Source organism: Opisthocomus hoazin, chromosome 26 (assembly GCF_030867145.1).
Source record: "Opisthocomus hoazin isolate bOpiHoa1 chromosome 26, bOpiHoa1.hap1, whole genome shotgun sequence".
Taxonomy (NCBI): Eukaryota; Metazoa; Chordata; class Aves; order Opisthocomiformes; family Opisthocomidae; genus Opisthocomus; species Opisthocomus hoazin.
This window is the reverse complement of record NC_134439.1, coordinates 5,287,556-5,311,616: the sequence shown is the minus strand read 5'-3', so window position 1 is coordinate 5,311,616 and position 24,061 is coordinate 5,287,556. Positions and strand designations below refer to the sequence as shown.

The 24,061-nt window shown below is 46.5% G+C and overlaps 1 protein-coding gene across 1 annotated transcript in view; it reads right to left on the bottom strand.

Moving 5' to 3' along the window:
* Positions 1-930, bottom strand: part of SKAP1 (src kinase associated phosphoprotein 1) — a 161,769-nt gene extending 160,839 nt beyond the window's left edge. Inside the window, exon 1 of the mRNA XM_075443550.1 lies at positions 847-930. Within this exon, the coding sequence (XP_075299665.1) occupies positions 847-880 (34 nt within the window). The 5' untranslated portion in view covers positions 881-930. The remainder of the gene's footprint in view (positions 1-846) is intronic.
* Positions 931-24,061: the final 23,131 nt, after the last annotated feature.

Genomic DNA, 24,061 nt, shown 5'->3' with positions numbered 1-24,061 from the left:
CAGTTCGAGTTTGTGAAAAAATCCATGAAAAACAACTTCAGAAGCCTCCCACCCTTACACACACACAGAAGTAAAAGCTGCCAGCACAGCTCATTCACTCAGAAGCTGAGACCTCAGGAGGTCAAATTCAAATTATCAAGCAGAAGTGGGGCTTGAAGCCAGCCCTCCTTTCTCAGCTGTACCCCCATTTTCAATGGGATTGAAGCTTTCCTCAGGACACACCCCCACCGAGCAGGCTTGCTCACCACCTCCCCAGAGCGACATATAACACTTGGACAACATCTAAAGCCAGGAGACACCTCCATCAGAGCCACAGCAAACTACAAAAGCCTGCTGCGAGGGCTCACTACAGCACATGAGCTGCTTTTACCCTTCGTACCCCTTCCTGTGTCTCACCCCGGTGATGCTCACCCACGGAGCCTCACTACCTTAACTGAAAGCACTCAGTGGGGACATCTTTTGACTATGCCAGAAGACACCCCTCAATCTTGCTTACACTCTCTTCTCCTTACACAGAGTCTGAGACCACCAGAAAGCTTCTCCAGCCTTAACACAGGCATGGACCCACCTGCCAGCTCCTCAGCAACAGGAGGACAGCCCCAGAAACACCAGGACAGGCAACCACATCCCCTGCACTCTCACTGGGGTTAGAGACAGGAAAGGCACACGCAACATGAGGACCCCAAAACCATCAACCTTAGAGAAAGAAGTAGCTCCCACAACCCTTCCACTCCTCTCTCTGGCTCAGCACAGCAAGGTGCAAAAAGCTTTTCAGCTTCTTCCCCTATAACCACAGCAGATTTCTCCCATTAAGCAGAAGGGGAGCAAGAAGGAATTGGTGGTTACCTTCCAGAAGTCTCTGAATCTCCTCTGGAATCATGATACCTGCCACCTTCCTTTCCACAAGAGTCAAACCTGCTGCTACTCTCCTGTCCCTCAGGGGCAGGGACAAAGGAAGCAGGGAGGGCGGAGACACCCCAAAAACGGTAGGAGGAACTGCTGGGCTCCGCTCAGATGCATCCTCCTCCTCTTACAACCTACCTCCTCACAGGCAGTTGAGATGCCCAGGTCCTCTGGATGCTGAGCACCTCTATGCTCCCAAGAGCCAGAGCTCCAGCCACCAAGCTGCAACAGCACCTGCCCCGACCCCAGCAACAGCACAGCTGAATCTACTCTCCTGCGTTAGTATTTTAATCAAGGGTGTATCTCCTTTATTATCACACAACTCAGCGCAGCTGCTGGCAGAGCAGACCCAGGGACTCTGGGAGGCTGTGAGGCCGTTGATCTAACCTCCTGTGCCTGTCCCTCGCACAACGGGAGCTGGGGATTGGACCTGCTCCAGGTTCCCTCCTCTAATGTGCAGGGGAAGAGAATGGTACTTGGCTGTTCTGCAATAAAACTTCCCCTCTTCCTGCATAGGAAGGGGGCTAGATCGTAATAGCCATTCATATTTCTGTGTCTTGCCCAGAGAAATAACAGGGTTGCACACTTTAACTTGCTTTATGACAGGCAATAAATGCAAACCGCACTCAAACATGCAAACAAAAATGGCATTCCATTAGATTAACCCACAGCCCTACATCTGCTCCTCTCCTATAGAAATGAATTAGCACAAGCTGACTATGAGGATACCACTCGCATTTTTCATTCTCGTATTCCCAGATTTTAGGCTTAATACTGGCAAAGCCAAAGACTGTCTTCTTTATCTGAAGCTCATCAATGAATCCAAAGACTAGTTTAAGGTTTCCCATAACTTACGAGTACAGGATCCAATCCTTGCACTGCAACATCCTGGTATCAAACAAATATTTATTATTATAGCACATAGAAAAGGTTATTCTGAACATGCTTGCCACTTTTCAGGTATTTTATGCCTGGAATGTGATCTTTAATTACACTTTCCCAGCTTAGGAAATGTTGGAGATGGTAAAAAAAAGGATGCGATCGAGCTGTGTTGGCCACAAATACAAAACCACATCGCTTCACAAAAGTTCGCGCTTGCTGCTTTCAGCAGGGGCACAACACAGCTCGTGGGAGCAAAGAGCCGGGGCCCTCTACTAAGGTGTAGCACAATGTGATGAGGCAGGGCCACTAAACTCTCCAAGGAGGCCCCCTAAAACTACTTCCCTTGGTGCTTTGCTGTCCTCCTGCTCTGGGCAAGACAGCCTGCCACAGTAATGGTCACAAGCTGGCAAAGCAAAATCTGGAGGGGAATAGAAAAAAGAAGTGTGCCTTGAGCTCCCAGCCTGCAAAGGCCAAGATACACAAACCCTTCACTAACAGTCCCACTTGCTTCAGTGGGGCAATACCATGTTGTGAGGCCAAGCGTATTTCCAAATAATTGCAGAATCAGATTCTTGCAGTTCTCTGGGTGCATCACTTGGATGGAATAAAGTTGTTGGCAGCAGGCCTTGGGTAAAGGAAGCCTGGGGCAGATTCCAGATTTGCCCCGAGCCTCTTGCTTTGTTCAGTCAAGACAATCTATAAGAGATAAGGCTTCAGGCTCACCTCACATATGTGATGTAAGAGCTATACTGGCCAAGGCTCAGGTATGGGAATGATGGAAATATCAATGAGAGATGCTCCCCTATATGCTATCAGCTGCTAACATGCTTTGTGACACACTGAGACACACTTTCTGAGACACATGGGCGAAACAAGGGAAAAGGCTCTGTTACGCTTTTCATTATCAGTACAAATCAGATAAAGAACAGGTATAAAATGAAGCACAGTGCTTTGTGTTTTTTGGTTTGGGGCATGTGTGCCTGCAATTCTAGTGTGTTGTCTCCTCTGTAGACAGTGGAGTGAAAGAAGGAAACCACCAAAGCAGCTGCAAAGTTCTTTTGGGACTTTGTGGTTGAAATGTCCAATTTTACGCATGGGGACAGCAGCTCAGTAACTCACATACAGCTAACCCTTGTCAGGAAGGGATGGCTTTAAAGAAGTGAAGATACTGTGACCAGGAACATATTTAGTACACGTGGCTGATCTACCAGGACAGTAACATTGCCCCCGTGGCAACGCTGAAGAGGCAGCTGCCATTTGGGGTTTAGTCGCACAGAAAAGAAGTCACTATGTTCTCCCTCCGGCTTGGGGAGGCTCAATCGCTCTCTGGATCTGGGAAAATAAACACACCACCACTTCTGATCCATCACTCAGCTGTGCTCTGCACGCACGCATAATTTCAGAACAACCTGGAGACAGATTTTGCATCTGACATTACCAATCCAGATCTATTCTGAGTAGGTTTACTCAGTTTCTGCCCTTGCTCCTTTACCTTGTGCTCTGCTGGGTGGGCTCACCCACATTGAAAACACTGCTGCAGCATATTCTTGATTTTAGGCTAACATGTACAAGAAATTGATTTTCAGCAGATACAGAGGTCTTAAAGCACAGGAAACGTCGCTGCAGTTCAGAGGGCCTCATAGAGGAGATTGCCTTGCTAGAAAGCATATACATCACAGTAGTCTTCCCCATTACATCTCCTAGTCAGGTAGGGTTTCACGAGTCAGGATTTAGAAAATTGAGAGTCTGCTATGGAAGCAAAACATGAATCTGTTAGCTGCCTACAGCTCCTGACACATTTGAGTGGTTCTGATCATATGCAAGAAAAGGTAACGTGTAGGTGGATGTGGATGGTAGATGGATTTGTACATCTGTTCTCACCTAGAGGTGTTTAGGGATAAATATTTAAACACCTCTGTGTAGGAATCCTAGTCACTTCATTATAGACTACAAATAAAAAGCAGCTGCTTGCTGAGACTGACTAACTTTAAAAATTAGTTTATAAAGGAATGAACTAGGTCCCTTAGACAGAAGAAACTGCCTTCAGATATGCCAGAAAGATCAATAAAACCTGATCAATGCAAATCTCAGAGGAAGAAATGTTCATGCAACTGCAAAGAAAAGGGTGATCTCACACATTCTCTGTGTTTCTGTAACTCACATAATCGTCTGAAAGCATAGTGTTGTAAAGAGTGAACTAGAAGATATCTGGTTAGTGAGTCTTGCCCAAGAGCTAAACTGATTTATCATATTTAGGGTCTGGAAGAAATTTTTCCTTGTGTCAAACTAGCAGTGACTTGTTTTGCAGGTGTTTTGTGTGGTTTTGCCTTCCTTTGCTGCCTTGGGCATGATCACTGCTTAAGAGTATATGAGGATTGCACCCAACAAATTTCCTGCTGTTGCAGTCTTCACAGCATCAGCAAAGCTCTAGATCTTTTCTGCTTAACCTCTGACATGTACTGCAGTTGTGATTTTTGGTCATTTGCTCCAGATCTTAAGGTCATCACAGAGCACTGAAAATGGCACCACGTACGGAGACAGGCACAGTTGCACCCTGGCTGCTCTTGGACAACACCTCTATCCTGTAGTCCTGGCAGCCAGAGACAGGACCCAGCACCTAGAATGTTCCCCTCAGACCCTACAGGAAGATTTTGCTAAGACCAGGTTGACCGTGCAGCAGCTGTTGTTATTACTAAATCCATTTTACTGAGGGATACTGAGGCATAGAACCTCAGCTGCCACAGAGACATAGGTGCCCAAAGCCTTAGCACCAAGCCAAGCCTTACACTCAACCGTATGCAGCTGCAGACAGAGCCAGGCAGGCTGATTCCCACGCAAATGACCTTTTTTTCCTTGCTTTTTTCCTTGCCACTTTCATTTTTGAATGTGTGAGTAGAATCATAGAATCAGTTTAGTGGTCAGCTGGGAAGGAGGTGGGGGAGTGTGGCAGTGACTGGCAACTTCCACTACATCACAGTTACGTAGCATCAAGCTTTATGTGCTTTAGACATAAAGCTGCCTCCCTACATGATATAAGCCCCACCTTAATCATTTTAGGTCCCAAGTTCAGCAGACAGGCTCTCTCCTAATGATATTCTGTTAAATGGACAAATTCCTTTGAAGGCTTGTCTTGCTTTGAAATCCAATTTCACAGGAAGCCAGATGCGATTGGGTGTAGCTATGGAAACAAAGCAGGGCAGCCTTAGAGGAGCTGAGCGATGCAAGGTAAAATGTGAGAGTCAGAGTCCTTTGCTGCGCTGTCGGAAATATCAAAGGATCTGGAGTGGTTGGCAGGAGACGTGTCCCTGTTACGGGCTGTTCTGTGTGGCTGCGTACCAGTGCCTGTCAGGGGAGGTAAGCAGCCGGCTGTCCTGTCACGCAGCCTGGACTGGGGCTGAAGGCACAGAACTGGGGGGCTGCAGACTCGCCAACCCCTGTCTGCCCCCTCCCCGCTCCTCCAGCATGTCAGAATCTCAGCCTTCCCCCCGCTGCCATTCAGAAAGGTTAACAACAAAAGGGTAACAAGGTTAAACCACAAAGCCCTGGCTGATAACAGCCCTTTCAAGCAGCTGCACTGAAATTAATCTGAAACTTCTAGTAATTAGATAAGATAAGGATGTGTGCGTGCTCGTGCGGGCACACGCTGACCCTGGACACCCATTCCACAAAGGAGGTGGAGGATCACAGGCTTCATTAAACTGGATCAGGTTATTTGTTCACCTAGTCTGGAGCTGCAGCACTGAAAGTACATTTCCAGCCCCTTTATTCATCTTGCTTGGTATCCCTGGACAGAGCGCTGACTTGCCCTTTTGTCCTCCCTTCCCGGTGCTGTAGCTCCTGCCAATTCAGAGCAGACTCTAATTCTTGCATTCTCAGAGCAGATGCTAGCCCATCCATTTCTCTATCACAGCTCCTGCCATTCCAGGGCAAATTGTTGTGCCACTGGGTGTCATTTGCTGCTTCTGACAGTGACCGACAACTCAGAAAAAAGGCAACTTTCCAATCTGGTAATGCACCTGACTGCTTGAGTAATGTCTCCCGGTTTACTAATCAGCTATGCCATGCTAATGCTCTGCTGTAATCCCAGAGTTTGCATGCTTATGTCATTTTCATTGTCCAACAGCTCATGTATCTTTTTGTGTGACGAAGTCATTCAGTTGAACGTTAGTTGCAGTCCTCATAAAGCCTCTTTCATTTGTTACAGCGGAGTGGTCTTCGGTTGTCTTCGTAATTCGATTCTGCACCTCTCCTTCACAAGGGCTTGCAGGTTACTGTTCATCAGTTTCTGAAGCCAAAGAGAAACAAAAATATGTCAGCAGCTCTGAGTTATGGTAAACAGATCTGGTCCCAAAGCAAAACTAAATGACCAGACCTTGCTCCTGGCTTAGGCAGCCAGACTTTGGATTCATTTACCTTCCAGACATGCTGCATTTTCTCTCCTGTGAAGGCTTCTTGGAGGCAAGCAGGTGTGTTGAGATGTATTTGTCAGAGCATCTGTGACTGTATAGTAATTGTTGTTCATCACACCAACACATTAATTACAGTAGAACCCCACTGAAACGTTTCACTAGCACACATAAACCCCTGACAGACTTTATAGTCTGACCAGACGAGGAGAAGCATAGAAAAGAATTGCAAGAACTTCTCAGGAGAAGACCCTGGGAAAATAAACAAGTGTGTTGGTGCCTGGGATAGTGTTCAGGTTATCCAGGGCCACACTGCTGTTGTCAACAGCAGCGTTTTGTGCACAGCACCCCAAAAATGGAAAGGCAGATTCAGAGCAGTTGTCAGCTGGGAGGGAGGAAGGAAGCTCCGAGTCTTAACCCAGGAGTGGAGAGGCCCACGTTTCCTCCCCTGCTTCTTTCTTCCTGTGCAACACTCAGCTGTACGTGAAGCTCAAGTTCAAGCCCAAGACACAGTCCAGAGTCCAGACTGATCTATGTTCGCCACATGGCCCCTCACTGTAATCCTATGGACATGAACCAGTGAAGACTGGGCACACATTTCTTTTTCAAACGGCATGAACAACCTCTCACCTTCAGGGGAAATGGGCTCCACTGGTCCAACTGCTCCTCCATCTACCTCCCTTGTGGAGGTACCCACAGTGATCACTGGGGTGGAGGTGGTCTGTGAGGTGGCAACAAGGACGAGGCATCTCCCAGCTTCTCATCTGGGAATGCTGCGAACTCATCTCTCAACCTTCTCAGAAAACTTGTGATTCTGAAGCTAGATGTGGGGAATGGAGAACACCATTGGAATCCTAAGCAGGACACAGCTCCAAGACAGCATTCCTACAGCCTCTGGCAAAAGCCGGCCAGCATCAGAAAGGGAGGGACCCTCTGTAAAGGAAAGGATTAGAAAGATAGGAAGCCAGAAATGAGCAGTGAGCTGAGCTCCTGTGGAGGCTGCTGGTCCTCAGGCTGACGGATGGGCCTCAGCTTGATGCAAAGGTGTTATTGATCCCTTGCTTTTGAGTACAATGTGTGATGGAGCTGCCCTCTGCCCCGTAGATGTGTTGTAGCACCTCTTCTCTTTCTTCCAATCCTCATCAAACTACTTTAATGACTCTTTTATTGACAACACTGAGTCTTAATGAGGAGGACTGACGCACACTTCATTAAGGCTGCAGAGGGTACACTTCCTATGAACAGCTAGGACCAAGGGCTGTCATCAAGGCTGAGGGAGCAGGATGGAGCTGAGGGAGGATCCATAGTTCTCTGGAGGAAGGAGAGGTCCCTGTCTGCTCCTGAGAGAAAACAAAGATTTAGGACAAAAGTCCACATGATCTGAGCAGCAGTTGATTGAGGAAGGAGAGATCAGTCCTGGAGAAGAGTCTTGTTGGACACAAAGGACATGACATGAGAGCTCCCTGAATGTTTCAGTTCAAGATGAAGATGAGAGATGAATAAATGATGGGTGGCTAATGACTAGATTTAATCTTGATTTTATTATTCAGCATAATAACACAGTGTGTCTACACTGCTGTGGTGGTGGCAGCATTTGTCAGATACCCGTGAGCAGGAGTACAGACAGTAACGTAGTGCTGGCTTTGATACAGTCTGCCAAAGTAGCGTTACACAGCTGGCTCACCTGCACTGAGCTCCGGGCTGCCACAGCGCAGTTTAAAGCCAGCTCAGAGAAATCTGTGTAAACATCAATCACATCATTTCACTTGGTGGTCCTGAGATTTCCTGGACGGTTCAGTGACATTTCAGGTTAAAACTGGACCAGTCATTCTGAGAGGTTTTCTTTGTTCTGGAAAAGATGTCCTACCTAAAACCAGCACAAAAGACAGATTTGGACCCGAGGGTCTGGGTTCAGAAGAGGCTCAGATACGATGTTCTAATGCAGCTCTGCTTCTGCATTAACATCCATAAATCTCCATCCATCACACAGTTCTATTTCAATTATTGAGCCAATTTCCAGACACTTTTATGATGTATTGTTTGATTTTATTAACTGGAGTGAAGGTTTAAACTCACTGAATTCCCATAGTAATCTTGCCCTGTAACCCTACCCACCTTATCAAATCTTGCTTAATGAAATGCAGGCATCTGTCTTAATGGCTTTCAAACTATGCTATGTAGACTGACCCAGATGTTAGTTCATAAATAGGAATATTTGGAGGTGTTAAACAGGGTAGCTGGAGACAGAAGTAGGTCCCTGAAGTGATCTTTTCTCTTATGAAGAAATCAGTGATATGGGAGAAATTACTATAAATCTTCATGAAGAAAAATGAGAGCCAGAGGCCTGGGGAATGGAAGCGCAGCACTGCAAGCAGCACAGCAATAGATCTGGTCAAAAATAATTTCCTGAAGAAAATGATTATTTTGGTAGAAATTTAAAAATCCAACTAGTTTGTCTGAAGACCAAAATACTTACCTGAAGTATTTTGCCTGGGAACTGTGGGTGTTCTGCTGCATGGAAGCAGGAATTTGGGTGTTTCAGGCTCTAAGAACAGGGTCCATAGTCAGGCTGCCTTCCCTGTGGTGCTCGACCTGCCTTGGCAAAGAGAGCATGTCCTCAGGGGCCACGGCACAGCCAGGAGAAACAGCCGAGGGGTGGAAAGGGGAGTGCAGGGCCCGTCTAAATTATTACATGGAGTACTGGGATTAGGTCCAATGTAATATGCTATGTAATAGTAATTGCAAGTTGAAACAATTTCCATTCCAGAGAACTGAGGGTGTTTCATTGCTCAAGAAGAAGAAGAAAAAATCTTTAGAAAACAAACATTTTTCTTGAAGTTCACACCCCCACACACTTCTTTTTTTGCATTTAAAAAGTAGCAAAAAGAAATCCACACAGTCTTGGAAGCAGCCTTGCAATGTGATGGATGCAACACCAGGGGCTGGCTGCGAGTGTTCACCGCCTCACTGTTCCTTCAAAGCTGTGACGGTGAATAAGCCATGATTTTTGTCCCTCAAGGGTTTTTTACTGCCACACTGCATCACCTCAGCTCTTCAACTTCTCCTTCCCCACAGCTGCTCTTGTTCCATACTCGTGAGAAAGAAAGGAAGAAAAACTGACAAGGCTGCATGACAATCTGGTATTTAGTGTGACAGTTAAACTTAATCATATGGGAGGCATGTTAGGCTGTATTACATGCCCATTATCTGCGAGCTTGGATATTGGATGCATTACATTATTAATTAAACACAGAAATGACTACCGTTAGTCGGCGATCTTATCTGCTAAAAGAACTGGAAGGCAGCAGTATTCCCTAAATCCAAGAGGTTATTGTTTCATTCCTGTCATTTTGTAAAACCGTTACCCTTCCGTTTCATGCTTGTCAAGCAATCAATGAATGTTTGTAAACTGCTTTGAGATCTTCCAGTGAATGATGCTGCAGTTTATAAATGCAAAGTGTTACTACAGTTCATTCATTATGAAATTACAGGATAAAACTTGCAGATGCAAAAGAATTTGGCTTGAAAAACACCCCAAACATTTGTGCAGCTGCTATTATGTTGCCCTCTTCTGCCAGCTGCTTTAAACACTCTGACGTAAGGGATGGATTTGAACATGGCAGAGCCTCTCCAGGTGAAACCCCAGAGATGTGTTTGAACTAACAGCACTGATGTCTAGCTCCTGCACTCTTCATGCACAGATTTGAGAGCATTCAGAGCACAAAAATGCAATCCTCCATTCACAAAAGAGGAAACTGAGGCTGAAGGAAAGGAAGTGTCTTGCCTAAACAACGCCTCAAGCCAGTGAAAGAATGAGGAGCAGAGCCCACATCCTCTAAGTTTCAAGCCAGTGCCCTTCCCACCAGCTCAATTCATCTTCAAGTTTAAAATCGGAGTCCTCTTCTAGTGACTCCTGCTGCAATGGGTATCCTCCAAGGGTGCAGTTCTGCAAGGTGCTCGGCTCTCTGGCCTTCTTCCAGGGAAGCACATAAGTACATGGATAACTCTAAGCTTATGAATTGTCTAACTGAAAATAGTGGAAATGGTACTTTAAAGAAAAAACAGCACAGTTTTCCTAATTAGTGCTTCCCACCTCAGGAAAAGGCAGGTAATGAGCATCTGCACTAGGAGCTGTGTCACACTGGGCTCTGTCCATTGGCAATGGGCAAACAGAGGGTGGCACTTTCATAACCTCACTCTACCGATCATCTGAACTACCGTCCGGAGCTGCTCATTTCTTCCACTGGCTGTAGAGGCCATCCATGCTTGACTACATATGGAAACAGCAAACACAGGCTCTCTGGATGCTGTGCAGGCACAGCACAAGCACGCAGCGTGAGTATTGAGCTGGGCTTCTCAGACAACGGCCCCGATCTAGAGCTGGATCACCAGAAAAGTGTGCTCAGAGCTTGCTGCCTTCTCAAATATGGATGGTCTCCTGCGCCGACAGGGAAGGAGCACGTTTCTGGCATTCTTACCCACAGCTCTTAGCATCCCTGTTTGGGGAAATTCCCTGCTCCCATGCTGAGCTATGGTTCCAGCCACGAAGAAGCACCTGGCAGTGCAGCAGATCTGACCTGCTTCCTGCTGAATGTTCATGGGTGAAATTATACAGCAGATCTCAGCAAAGCAAACCAAGTTCCCCATGGCAGGGTATAGCAACTAGACCAGAGAAACATCAGCCTTCACTGCAGCAAGACAACCTAAATAAACATTACAACTCGATATCTGGATCCAGTCTACTGCAGTGATTTGGTCCAAGTCTGTAAAAGAGCTTGGAATCAAACCTGGGTCTCCTAAGCACAACTTCAGTGCATGACTCCTACAGCAAGGCTTCCTCTCTTTCATCCCCTTATCACTTCCTAACAGACCCGGGCAGGCAGTAACAGTGCCTCTCTGCTGCCTCTGTTTCAGCTTGAAAAGGGATGGTGGTAAAGTGTGTGAAAAGTTTGGCCTTTCTTTTGAGTCACTGCTCAGTATAAACAATGGTGTGTGCCTCTTGGAGTGGTTGTTCACACTACAGATCTTGAGCTGGGTAAGTGCCCGATTATCCCACTAAGTCTGAAAATCTCTTTTCCTTCTCTACTTTTATCTCCTCTGATGTAATTACCTGCTACTTTGTATTGCACTTCTCTAAACTTCTGCAACCCCCTACTTTTAACCTCCACTCTCTGTTTCTCCACTTCTACCCCAGAGCAAATGAAGATTATCCAAGGTGAAAGAGAGGGCAGTGGAGAAGCACCCTTCAGCGGTAGGGATGTCTGTGGTGCTGCTGCGCTGCCCCATTCTCTCTCACTCTGCATTTGCATGGCTTTGGGGGATGCACATATTAAAGGCTATGGAGATGTAATCCACCAGGATTACAAGGGTTTACAATTTCAAATCAAAGCATTACAAAGGTCAGATATCCAACCCAGAGCAAGCTGATCTGGGATTCCAGCTGATGCCTTTTCTTTCTCACCTCCTTCTGAACCAACTGATCTCTTAGTCATGGCTCTGCATCCTCTGTCTACAGCGCTCACGGTAATCACTCTTGTGGTGCCTAAACAATGGATCTCTTACACTGAGCTGGGCTCCAGGGGCTCCTGAGCTGGTATGCAAACTCTTTTTCTTTGTACCGTGATAGCTTTGTTAAATCCTTTCATAGTGCAGACTTCTGCTGGGATAGGCAAGCTAAGGCTAAGAGATGCCCCAGAGGGCTTACAGTCGATGCACAAGGCAAGAGATGAGAGGCAAACAAAGAGGTAGGACCTTAAGGGATGCGGGCACCAGAGTCTAGTGGATAATTCAGCTAGATGCACTGGTCCCCAGCCTGTCCAGCTCCCTAGAAGCATCCCTAACTCCTCGCACAACAGTGTCCTTTATGTATCACTCTTTCTGGTGTTCAGCTCTTGAGTCCATCCCCCTTATTTCAGCTTTCCTTGGCACGGTTCATATTTTGTCATGCTCTTCTGGTTAGGTAAATCCTCATTCGTGCTGATTCAACAGTAGTCAAGATGGTGCTTTTCTTTGTACCGTATGTGTTAAAATGAACATTTCCAGATCTCACGCCCTGCTGTCTGGTGGGAGCCTGGATAACTACCTCCAGACTGAACCCACAGAAACTAATGTTCAGGGAGGTGAAGCTGACTTTAATTGACCCACTTGAGATCACACAGAGAATTGTGGAACAATCTGGAACTGAACCAAGCTCATCTCAGAACCCAATGAATGTTTTAGCTACCCACTTCCCATTCTGTGGGGCACTGATCCGGTTCCCAGCTTCCTGCCCGTATCACCACAAGTGCTTTTCTCCTGTAGTTTATCTCCTTTCATCCTGCCCCCATCAGCTAGTCCCCAGCTCCCAGCTCTCCTCTGTCTTCCACCAAACGATCAGAGAATCACATCTGCGAGAGGAGCAGAGAGGGAGCAGCGCCTGGGTCCCGTGTCAGTTTTATTTACCTTCATTGCACTGCCTTCCATTGCTTAACAGAATAGTTTTATACCAGAGAAAATTGGAAGCTAAGTAGTTGCCTGTCAGGTAGTGTCTGTCGCCTGCGTGAGAAGCTGACATGGTAGTCAGCTACACTGTCAGCCATCTCCATGCTGAGCATCAGTCCTGGCCCCAGATCCCTCCTGCTCGTGCTCTTTCTCTATGCTGGTATTTGTAACAGTGCCACTGGGGACTCCTCTTGTACAGCAGCATGCTGCGGTTTCCACCTACATCCATGGGCACTGCACACGTGGCAAGTCGGCTAACGAGAAGATGAAACTGCTGAGATACTGAGCCCAGCACGGGAGGAAGTCTAATTTCTCAACCAGTCAGGGATCAAGAATCCCACTCATCTCCAGAGCAACATCCCCAATTTCATAGAATGTCGGGGAATGATACCAAAGTTACAGTCAGTTCCAAATATATAGAAGAGAGAGACACAGAAGAAAATTATAAGATCTTTTCGCATCAAGGCAGACTAGGAATAAGAATGTGTTTGGTACAGGAGACACTTGGGCTGGAAGCAAAGCCTGTTTTGGAAGGGGGGGATGAAAGGTGAAGGCTATTTTGATGGATCCAGAAAAGTGCTGTGTTTCATAATGAGTTTAATGCACAAATTCACTTACATATGCAGGACAATAGCTTGATAAAGATGAGTGAATTCTCTTTCTGCCCCTCCTTCCTTCTTCTTTCCTTCTTGTTTCCTTCTCATTTTCTTCTTATCTTCTGCTTTTCTCCTCTTCTTTCTCTACCACCTTCCCAGCATCTCCTGGAATTGCCAGTCAAGATTACAAGGTGTCAAAGGGAGTGAAATGAATTTTGCCACTCAGCTGCTCGTAAACTTGGTGCCCTTGCTTTCACTATTACAGCGCCATAGCCTCTACCTTTAAATATCAGCCACCCACAGAAACAACCTGACTGTACATCGGCAGCAGGAGAGGTTTCCATGGTGACAGGATGCAGGTCACAACCTCTGTAAATGTAATCAGAGCACTGGGACTGCTGTGTGGAGACAGGTTTAATTTCTCCGTTAGTGGGAGCTCTGTGGTCCAACATGTACATAAGCTCCTCACATTGACAGACAACCTGTTATCTTTGGGATGGCACTGCCAATTGCCAGTCCTCTCGCGCACCTACCATCTCACTTTAATTCTTCAGCACCGACAGAGCAATTCCACCTGGGATCCAGCATGGCCCAACCATCACTGCTGTGGGCTTTGCAAAAGCCTGTTCATATCCCTTCAGCTGCTCACCGCCTTTTCTCGTTTCTGCTCCCTATCCCACACTGGCTGCCCGTGCAGGTGGCAGGTTGGAGGCATAGCTTAGTCCGCTCCGCTCCACAGCTATCAGGTCTCTCATTCCTCCTCCGTCTGGATACACAGGTATTGCGTTGTAATGCGCCTGTCTCCACAGTGCCTACATGCCCAGTGCAATACAGCAGAGCAGTGTGCTCAATGCTGTCTGAGGGTCAGACAACTCTTCAGCAGGGTGGGAGCGTTGCTTACGGAACGTGCTGCAGAGAAGCTTTGGAAGAATGTACCCAGGGGCTTTTACTGAGCACACTGAAGATTTACAAGAAGGGCATGTGCTGAATGTTTATAGGGTGTGGGCTGAGGTTATACTCTATGAGACATGGAATTTCTGGCTATTTATGACATATACAGAATCCGGATGTTTACTGACTGCACCTTAGGTTGAGTATTTCCAATAGTTCTCAGCTTTATGCTTTTCTGTATCCTTTTTTTTCTGGCTATATATATGTCTTGCATTGCAAGCCTCAGTTTATCTGCTTTTAAGATGCATAAGAACGGAATTGTTCCCATCTTCAAAGATAAAAGCAGTTGCATATGCCAAAATGTTTTAGCAATACACAGTGTTTAATAAGATTTAATTACTGGCTTCTCCTCTCTTATTAAGTTAAACCAAGAATATTTTAAGCTCAGCTTGTAATAGTGTTGGAGATCTCCATTTTCGGAGTCAACAGTTTGCACAGATGACTTTGGAAGTCAAATAGCAATTACTGCTTTCTCTCCTGTGTATTTGTGCATTTGCAGTGAAGAGAAGTTAAAAGCTTCTCTCTAGTAGAGCCGCATACATTCAGGGTCTGTCCCCGAATGCTATCAGATCTGCAGAGCAGCTTGACAGTAGCAAGTCTGACAGATACCGGAAGAGAAGAGTTAAAGGACTTGTTCGTTCACAGTCCATCCAAAATTGGCATTCCAATGTAGCTTTATAGCCTTTAACTTCAAACTAACTTTCACATGTAGTCAAACCTGTATTTAACTGGGCAGCTAATGTGGCATACATCGATTCCTTGAAACTATGCCTTCCAATCTTTGAGAGAATGTTTTGAAAGCATTCAAGATTTTCAGCTTGTGAGGAAGTGTCCTAACCACTGGTTCATGCTTCCCTTACACCGGCAGCAGGTAGCAGCCTTTCAGTCCTTTACAGGTACTTGCCTTCCAGTCCTTTTCTTTCGCTACGCCGTGCTGTGCCAGTCTTTTCAAAGTGCCGTCACTGCGCTCAGGAGGGAATTTGCTGAGTACATTCGCGCAAGTGCTCTTTGAGAGGAACTAATCGATTGCTAAAGACAAAGCTCAGGAGCAGAAATCTCTCTGCCTGTCATCTCTATTATCTTTTTTGCTTCGTCTGCCGCCACACCGTGCATGGACAGAGAATGGAATCTCTGCCAGGATCCTGTGCGTCTCAGAGAACCCTGTCACCTGAAATATTACCCTGTCTAGTTGTGTGCAGCAGATCTTGCTTTTCAGAGCAGCGGGCCTGAGTTGCCAGTCTGTCATGTGGATTGCGCCGCTCACACCTAGGTGTTGATGGTAAGAGACATACGTGCTTGGGAAGAATGTTAAACCGAAAGAGGTGAAACCAATGGGAGGAATAGGGCTTTCCTGGGCTATTGGTATCTGGCTTACAAAAGCCTTTTTAAAGTAAGAAGGAAGAAATAGAAGTGGATAGAGTTGGGTTAGGGGAGGTTTTTTCCACCTTTGATCCTCAGATTGTCCTGTTCAGCTGAGTGGAATACAAAGCAAGGGTGTCTCAGAGCTCACACTTCACCTTAGCAGTGCAATCGACGGGAGAAGCAGTGAGCGAGACCGACAGACTGTCACTGGCAAAATGAACTGTCACCTCCCATTTTTCAGAGGCGCGGTGGGATGAATTGCGGCTTTGAACCATGTGGCCCGTTGCTGATTGAGTTCCGCTGTCTTAGAACCCCACTGAACAAGGCAAGTTCATTTCAGGCTGACGTACCACTGCTTATCAATTTTGGAGCCAGTAAAATTAACTGCTTCAGAGCTGATTTCCCCTTTTCTTTCCCTCCTACTGCCACCATTCTAGTTTTGTACCTGGAAAGGTCAGTGAATAAATCTCACAAAGCATCAAGTAAGATCCATGTAGCTCAGAGAAGGCTTAACAGAGGTGCTGTTCTTAAATGGTGCTGGGTCTAAAAGACAGCTGTTCCGGCTGCCAATCTCCAGCATGCATTTGTCCACATCATAAAAAGCAAAGCAGAACTTGCTGCACAGTTCAGCACAATTCAGTGTGCCTGGCAGCCTCCGAGGAGTCAGGGGGAACCCAAGCCCTGCAATGCCAGCTGTGTTGGACATCGGGATTGAGATGAATTGAAATGGCTGTGGGAGAAGGCTGGTAATGGAACGGCAGTGGATGTTCAGGGTCAGGAACAGATCCCTCGCAAAGCTGTGTGAGACCAACAGTGCTAAAATCCCAAAGACCGTGCGAGCCAAGACTGCTTTCCCAGAGCTGTGCAGAGGAAGATGTGTGTGTCCCACCTGTTTGATCCAAACAGTATCCTCAGCCTCTTGCCATCCTGCGATGCTCACTCCAGTCCTGCCGATACCAGTGAGCCGTCTCTGGCGTTGATGTTTTCTGTCTCTTCCTTCCCTCAAGAATTGGTCTTAGTTGCTTGGGCTTTCTTGTCACCAATAATTTACATAAACCTGCCCTTCCTTTGCTTTCACATTATCCTTATTTTCTGATCTCCTCTCCTTTTAGATCTTTCTCCTTTCTGCCTATAGAATTGTGCACCTGCTTCCAAGCCAATATTTTTGCCACACAGAGCCTGTGAGCCTATATTGCTTCTGTCTTCAGTCTGCCTCTTGAGTTCTGTTCTTCCTATTTGACCTCAAAGGTTGGTCCTCATTTTGTGTGCCAGTTGTGTGTCTACGCGTTTTTGCTGCTATTCGGTTGTCTTATGTCTTATTATTAACTTAGGGCAAAGTCCTGAGGTTCGTAACACTTAGTATGGAGGCAAAACTCGGCTTAGGGTGGAGGAAACCCTGAAGACTCAGCCCTTTCAGGGCAAGATTTTGCGGGACAAGAATTACACTCCTTCGTTGTGTTTTCATGAAAGGTGGACACACACAGCATTCAGCAGTGTAAGTCTTTTGCTTATGTACATCAGGATCACTCCACACTAAGCAGCCTAGCTGGTGGTCAGGCACAACAGACTTTGGTTAAGTTAATATCTGCTGTAATTCTACTGGTGTCTGGAGAAGAACCTGTTTAGTCAAGCATCATCCACTGCCATACTCCTACCTGCACAAACAACTCTAATGCAGCATTTCATCATAGACTACCTAAGCTGTTCTCAGCCTAGTTCCAGCCCTAGAGACACTCACTGTTTTTCCTCTGAATACTTTGTATTCTGTGTCCCAGACGTTTTGGTAAGTGTGCAGAGCTTCAAGGAGAGATGGATGGGCCACTGACAAAAGGGGCAGGAGAATTAGTTCCAATGGAAATAATTTAAGAAAAGCTTTATTCAAGATGTCCATGAGTGCGAAGCTCTGGGCCTGTGTCTCACCTTCCTACAAACTGTACAATCGGATGAAATATTAGCACTTTCCACATGTTAACACTACAGGATATCATCCATCTTCCTCACCAGTGGGAAGTGTTATCTAGCACGGACCTTTATGAAGCTGATTTCTATATTCCCATACGCCAATCACAGCTTAGAAACTGTCTGAGTTTGCACTTTAGGAAAAGGGACTGTGAATCTGGGGAGGCAGCCCTCAGGCTAATGGCTACCTCCCAGGCTTTCTTTAAAACGCACAGCTGTGCATTACCTCGACTAGCTTGAGAAATAGCACCACAGTATGCCCTCATTCTTCAGTGAATGAGCTGCAGTGGCAGAGCCACTGAGAAAACTTGCTGCAGTGAGTCTGAGCTTTGCGGAAGATTTCAAGCTGTGGAAGCCGAGCACGTGTAACCAATTATTTATGCCGGGGAGTTGAGGTTTGCTGATTCGGAAGGTAGTCATGATGCTCCCTTGGGGGAATGTTGGCTGAAGAAGCTGGTCCACTTTAGTCTGTGTGAGTAGGCTCAGAGAGAACTGACGATGGTGACCACCTGGCAGTGGCATCAAATCGTGCAAGTTTCGTGTCATTAGAAAGGGAAAACTTCTGTCAGAAATCCTTCCTTCCAACAGGAGTCAGAGATTTGTTCATACCAGCAGAGAGAGAGTCTTTCCACCAGTACTCAGAATCTAAGGCTTGGTAAAAACCTATTACACAGCACTCTGACTTCAGGAAAAGAGTTTTCCCATGTTGCAGGATCTGACAACACATGTAAGCCTGTCCGTTATACACAGTTAAGGTGGAAGGGCTGATGTAAAAGATGTTCCAGCTCTCACTGGAAACCAGGCAACGCAGCAGTGTCAGCCTTAACAGTTTACTGTGAGCTGTGGGAACATTTCCCAGCAATTCCTAGGTCACACTGTGAATCATCTTGCTCAGGAGCAGCACTTAAAGTGCTGAAAAGCCCTGTGTAGCTTAAGAGCTACAAGCTGACCATCCTTGTCCCCATGCGACTTTCATTAGAGCTTTCTCCTCTGGGTTTTCAGTACTTTTTCTGATTCCTGCAGTGAAAGCAGTCTGAACACACACACACATACACATGCACACACAGCAAAATAAAACTGATTGTTTCAGAAGAGCAGAAGTATACGGAGACCCTCTATTCAGAGCAAGAGCCACATCCCTGTTTCTTGTGTTGCAACAATCATAAAAGTGCAAGCAGTAAACTGAGTTAGAGCACAAACCAGCCTTCTGAGCAGCAGCTCTACCACATTGCAGCGGGCTGAATATTTAAAGTACGCAGACTCTTTTAATCCATCTTTGCTCAAGTAACCAAGTCCTCAGGTTTCTGCTGAAGCTCCCTGCTCACAAGGGACAGTTTGACTAATACAGCAATGGATAGAAGATTTTACTATGGTTTAAGTATTTATCCCTAATGCTGCCAGAGAGTGCTTTTTTAAAGGCCTGCCCTGGGAGGCAAGATGCTTTAATATGAATCTTCTCTCCTCTATCCAAGAAGAGCCTGCAGGATCAATGCTTGTAACACTCCTTCACAGAAATTAATGCCACTGTGTCAGGGCATGTCTCCGCATGAGTTATCCCAGTGAGGCATTCTGCTTTACATTTGCGCCTATTTTACTGCAGAATAAGTTTCACATATAGACAAAAGCTCCCTTCATAAGTTCATCATGTAATTAGAACATTTACCTAAACTTTAAAAGCTAATGGATATTTTCTGACCATGTTGCAGTGCCCGCAGGAGTCTACAGAAGGATTGTACTGACTCTAACGGCCATTGGTCCAAGCTGTGGGAAAGTAAAGTTGATAAGCAAGGACAGAAGGAAGTGGAAAAGTCATTTCTCATATGAAAATCAGAGCTCAATCCATGTTGTGAACTTCAGACTGTAAATAGTACCAGGTTGAATTGTTCCCACAGGTAGAGAGGTGTGCATGTGCTGTGTGTAACACAACAAGGGAAAGGAGAGCTGAACAGAGGGTAAAACCAGGCACTTTTGGCATTTCAGCTTCCTGCGAATTTACAGTTTCAGTAGAACAGATAAACACACAGCAAAAAGAACAGAGGGACTGTCATCCTTCACTGAAGCGTGAACAAAATCTGCGTCTGAGGCTTCCTCAAATCTTAGTGTGTAACAGAATGAACTTGACGGCTGTTTTAATTAAGCTCCCATCAAGGCCTGATCCATACAGAGATTATGGAACATGTGACTAAGAGGACTGTTATTTTACTGATGGAAATTACCCTGGGACAATGAACAATGTGAAGACAGTAGTGAAATAAAATCCTAACCTGGCTTTGAACTTCCCCAAGATGTGAGTGTGAGTTCATTTATAATTTAGTAAATAAAAAGCCTCAAATTCAGTATCAGCGTTTGGGAGGAATATTATTAAACCTTGACTCAGGTCAAATTGTGCCATGTGAGCTGTGGCACCGGTCACATGGTGTGCAGTGGGTGTGATGTCATCAATCTGTGTGGCAGATGTCACAGGTGGGCGCATCATTAGTCTCTGCAGGGCTGTGTGATGCATGGTGACACCATGGCTGAGAGGGGCGTGATTAATATTTGGTGCGTGGAGCCATATGAAAAATCTAGTGTGCAAATAACAGTTTTATAAATGCCTTTCTCATTCTCTATGCAGACAGGCCCCTGGAAGGAATCGAGGAGATTGAATTAAGCTTTTAACCCTCTAGGCTCTCCTGTCGTTTATTGTTAGGGAATTAATAGGAACGCAGGAATGCAGATGGCCTGCCTGTCAATTCCAAGAGGTGATTTTTCTGATCTTCACGGACGTTTCCAGCATCTTTCATTAAACACTCATGTACCAATTTGTCATTTTAACTGGGCAGGAAAGAAACTCCCATTGAACTCCTTAGCTCAGGTGCTGTAAGTTAAATTCAGAAGCGGAAAGCCTTGCTCTGTTACATCTGCCAGACAGGCTTAGGGCTGACGAATGGCCTTTGATATCTGCTCAGGTGGGTAGAGGGATTCCAGTAGGATGCTCTAGACCTTTTCTCTCTGCAAGCAGATTTAAAAGATATTATTCAACAGGAATGAGAGAAAGCTTATATAGATCCACCGAGATCCCAGAGCAAGTGAAAGTTTAGGAACAGCAGCACTTTCAAAGGGAGGTAGAGAAAAACCATAGCAAGACAGGGTCTAATTCAGATCTTGCTTACTTTAGTACTCACGTAAGTGGAGATCTTCAGTGGGTGCTCGTTTCTGTCTGAGTAGAACAGGGACCCCAGCTTTCCGAAGGCAGAACTGGTCTTTGTAAATAGGCCTTTAATAGACCAGATGCGGAGCTTCGTAGAACAGATTTACAAATATGTACAGCAGCCAGGTGCACAGCAGTGGGATCAAAGAGCAGTGCGAGGTGCGCTGTGCTTAACCTAAGCTTTGATTAGTTTGAAGGTACCTTGGTATCTCAGCCCTGCCTGTGCTATAGATGCGACATCAAGAGATATCTGAAATGGGCACCTCGAGTCCTCGCCACTGCACAGGGCCCAGAGTGGGAAAGCAGCACTTTTGGGGAGCACGGGAAAGGTCAGACTTGGTCGGATGTCTGTTCTGCCTGCTGCTGGAGTCAGGAGAAGTTGTAGGAGCAAAGCCTGGCAGTAGGACCCGCGCAAATCAGTTCTACTTAGAACAGCAGCAACATGGGCCCAGTAAGCCATGCCCATGCCTTCGCTGACTGCTTTGCCTGTGATGGAGAAGACCGGTACAGGCTACATGCGCGGAAGGAATAGGGGATCTCTTTAGGTTTTGCCCCCAGGTTACAACCACTGCTGCGGCTGCGGAGGGTGTCGGGGGGCAGCAGCTATGGCAGGCTGGCTCCGCCGGCGTGTGCACCGCTCAGCTTCCCTGGCCTCTCATCCAAAAGGAGTTATTTCTTTTATATTCAGGTTTCATTTCATTTTACTTAAGAAATTGTAAAAATTATCTGCACCGATATGAAGTATAAAGTTACAGTTCAAACTGTAAGTTCTTATTTTTTTTTGCTTGAAGCAAATAATTTGACAGCTTCTCAATCTACCAAGGCACTTTTAACTATCTTTAAGCTCAACCAGAACAGATTTAATGTCCAGTATTTTAATCCTAAATTGCGAAGATCAGAACTTTTCCATTGACTCAGACAGGCACAGACCAGGCTGTCTGAGCGGGTGATGTGTTGAACGAAAGGGATTAAATCCAAACTCCAAGAAAAACGTGGGTGCAAACTTCCCAGAAGAGGAAGTCTGAAGGCTCCAAGCATGGTGGAAACTCTCACCTCTGCTGCCGAGCTCTCCTGGGCCTCACAACAGCAGCAAGGCCATAGAACCGCCGAGGTGCCTTCCCCTCAAAATGGAGGTCATTGGAGGACCGAGCGAGGTTATTCCTACAAACAGACTGAAAACACCATCACCTGGGGGGAGGCTGTTTATGAAAATTATCTGTGGGGCTATTTCCAAAGGTAACTGCTAGGCAGAAAGCAACCTGTCATGTCCCTGGTGCTGCGGCGCTGGGGGCCATTGTCGGTGAGGGAGCGCAGGGAGGGCGGCGGGAGGGCTGAAGCTGAGGGAAAGCTGGAAGACGCGGTCTGGGAGGTGATGTGGGCTGTGAGGTGACGGGGCTGTGAGGTGAGGAGGTTGTGAAGCGATGCGGCTGTGAGGTGACGCAAGGTCTGAGGCAACCTGGGCTGTGAGGCGACGCAGGCTGAGGCGATGGAGGCTGTGAGGCGATGGAGGCTGTGAGGTGACAGGCTCGGAGGCAATGAAGGCTCCAAGGTGACCCCAGCAGCGAGGCAACACCGGCTCAGAGGCAAAGCCAGCAGTGTGGTGACACCGGCTGTGAGGTGATGCTGGCTGCCTCTGTCTGTGGCACGGCGCTGTCTCTGGAGAGCAAGGCCTAGGCCACCATCTTGTGGCACCCGCCCTGGCCAGGCCTCTTAGAGCTCTGCAAGGCTCCCTGCAGCGCAAGGACAACATGGCCGCAGCCTGAGGGGAGAGGAGCCACGCCAGCTTGTCGGGAACCTTCCCAGGCTGAGATTTCACTCTGGGCACATGCGTGGAGGAGTTGAGCAGGGACAGGGAACAGCGCTGCTTGGTAAGTGCTATGGCCACCTCCGCCTGCACTTTCTGGGGTGTTTCATCGGCCTGAGGGTAATGTGCGCGGCCACCCCATGGTTCCCCTTCTTATGGGGATTAGTTTGAAAAAAGCAGCAAAAGTTGTCTTGATGGTTTACACGGGCTTGGGAGCTGCCTGTGGAGAAGAGTGAGAGCCTTGTTTTTCCAGGATTCCCGTTTATGGCTTTTTGCCCCCAGCAGCTCCTCCGCAGCCCAACGCACTCCTGGCACCGAGAGCTGGTAGAGCAAAGAGGAGTCTGCCCGGTGGAAATCATCAGCCGAGCTGAAAAAAATGAAGCAGGCTGACTTCATTATGTGCTCATTAAGAAATCTGTAGCTGTAGTTTGTTCCTGTGTGTGTGAGCTCTGGCTGTCATAAACCCTGACAGATGGACAGACAGACTGAATTATCGTCGTAGAGTATGGACTGGGCAGGATCCCTCATTAATGCTTATTGGAAATTGTCAGCACTTCAAGCTGAATGGGCTCCAGATGTTGAAACCCTTGTAGGGAAGTCTTGAAGGTGAAGGTTAGAGGTTTGTGCTTTTGCCTATGTTGTATGAGCTGCAGCCGTTCCCTTTGATTTATTATTGTTTAAGTCAACAAGATTTGGAAGTAGGGGAAAAACTGAAGAGAGCAACACATGGGTGAGGGTGCCTGGTTCTGAGCTGCTGAAGGGATTGCTCTGCTTTTATTGCCTGGGTGTGAGAGAAACATTAAGCAAATGACTGCTGAAAGTTTCATGGGCAAATTCACTGCCTCAATATTGTCTGCTTTTACAACAGGTAGATTTTAGGTGGCTTTATTTGTGCTTATGTACATTTTCGTTTATGTATTTCAAGAGCACTTGGAAGCCACAGTTGCAGAAACACAGAAGATAGACCTGTATCAGCTGATCTCTCCTTCAAACGTGAGAACAGCTACTTCAGTCAGACATTTAACTTTTCTTAAATTTAAAAATGTCCAGTGACAGGGATCCCTAAGCCCCCTCAGGGAGTACACACTGAGGCTGCACCATCCTTACTGTCAGGAAGTTTTCCCTAATGCCTAATCTTAACCTCCCCTGGTGCAGTTTAAACTCATTACCCCTTGTCAAATACTCAGAAAACATGGAGCATGGTTTATTACCTTCCTTTCTGTGGCAGCTTTCAGCATGCTTGAAGATTGATAAATCTTCCCTCAGTCTTCTCCCTAAACTCAGCCACTACTTTTGGTCTCTCCATATAGGTCATGATTTCTAGATTTGAAATTATTTTATTATTCTCCCTTTAGAATACTCTCTTGTGGTGTCCAAATCTGGACCAGCTGAGGCCCTTGTTAGGGCTGAAGAGAGTGAGGAGCTTTCTTTGTGTATCTTAAATCTGACATCCCTTTTATGCAGGTCAGCATAATTCTGTTCATTCGTCTTCAGTTTTGGCTCAATGATTGTCCCAGATCTTTTCCTG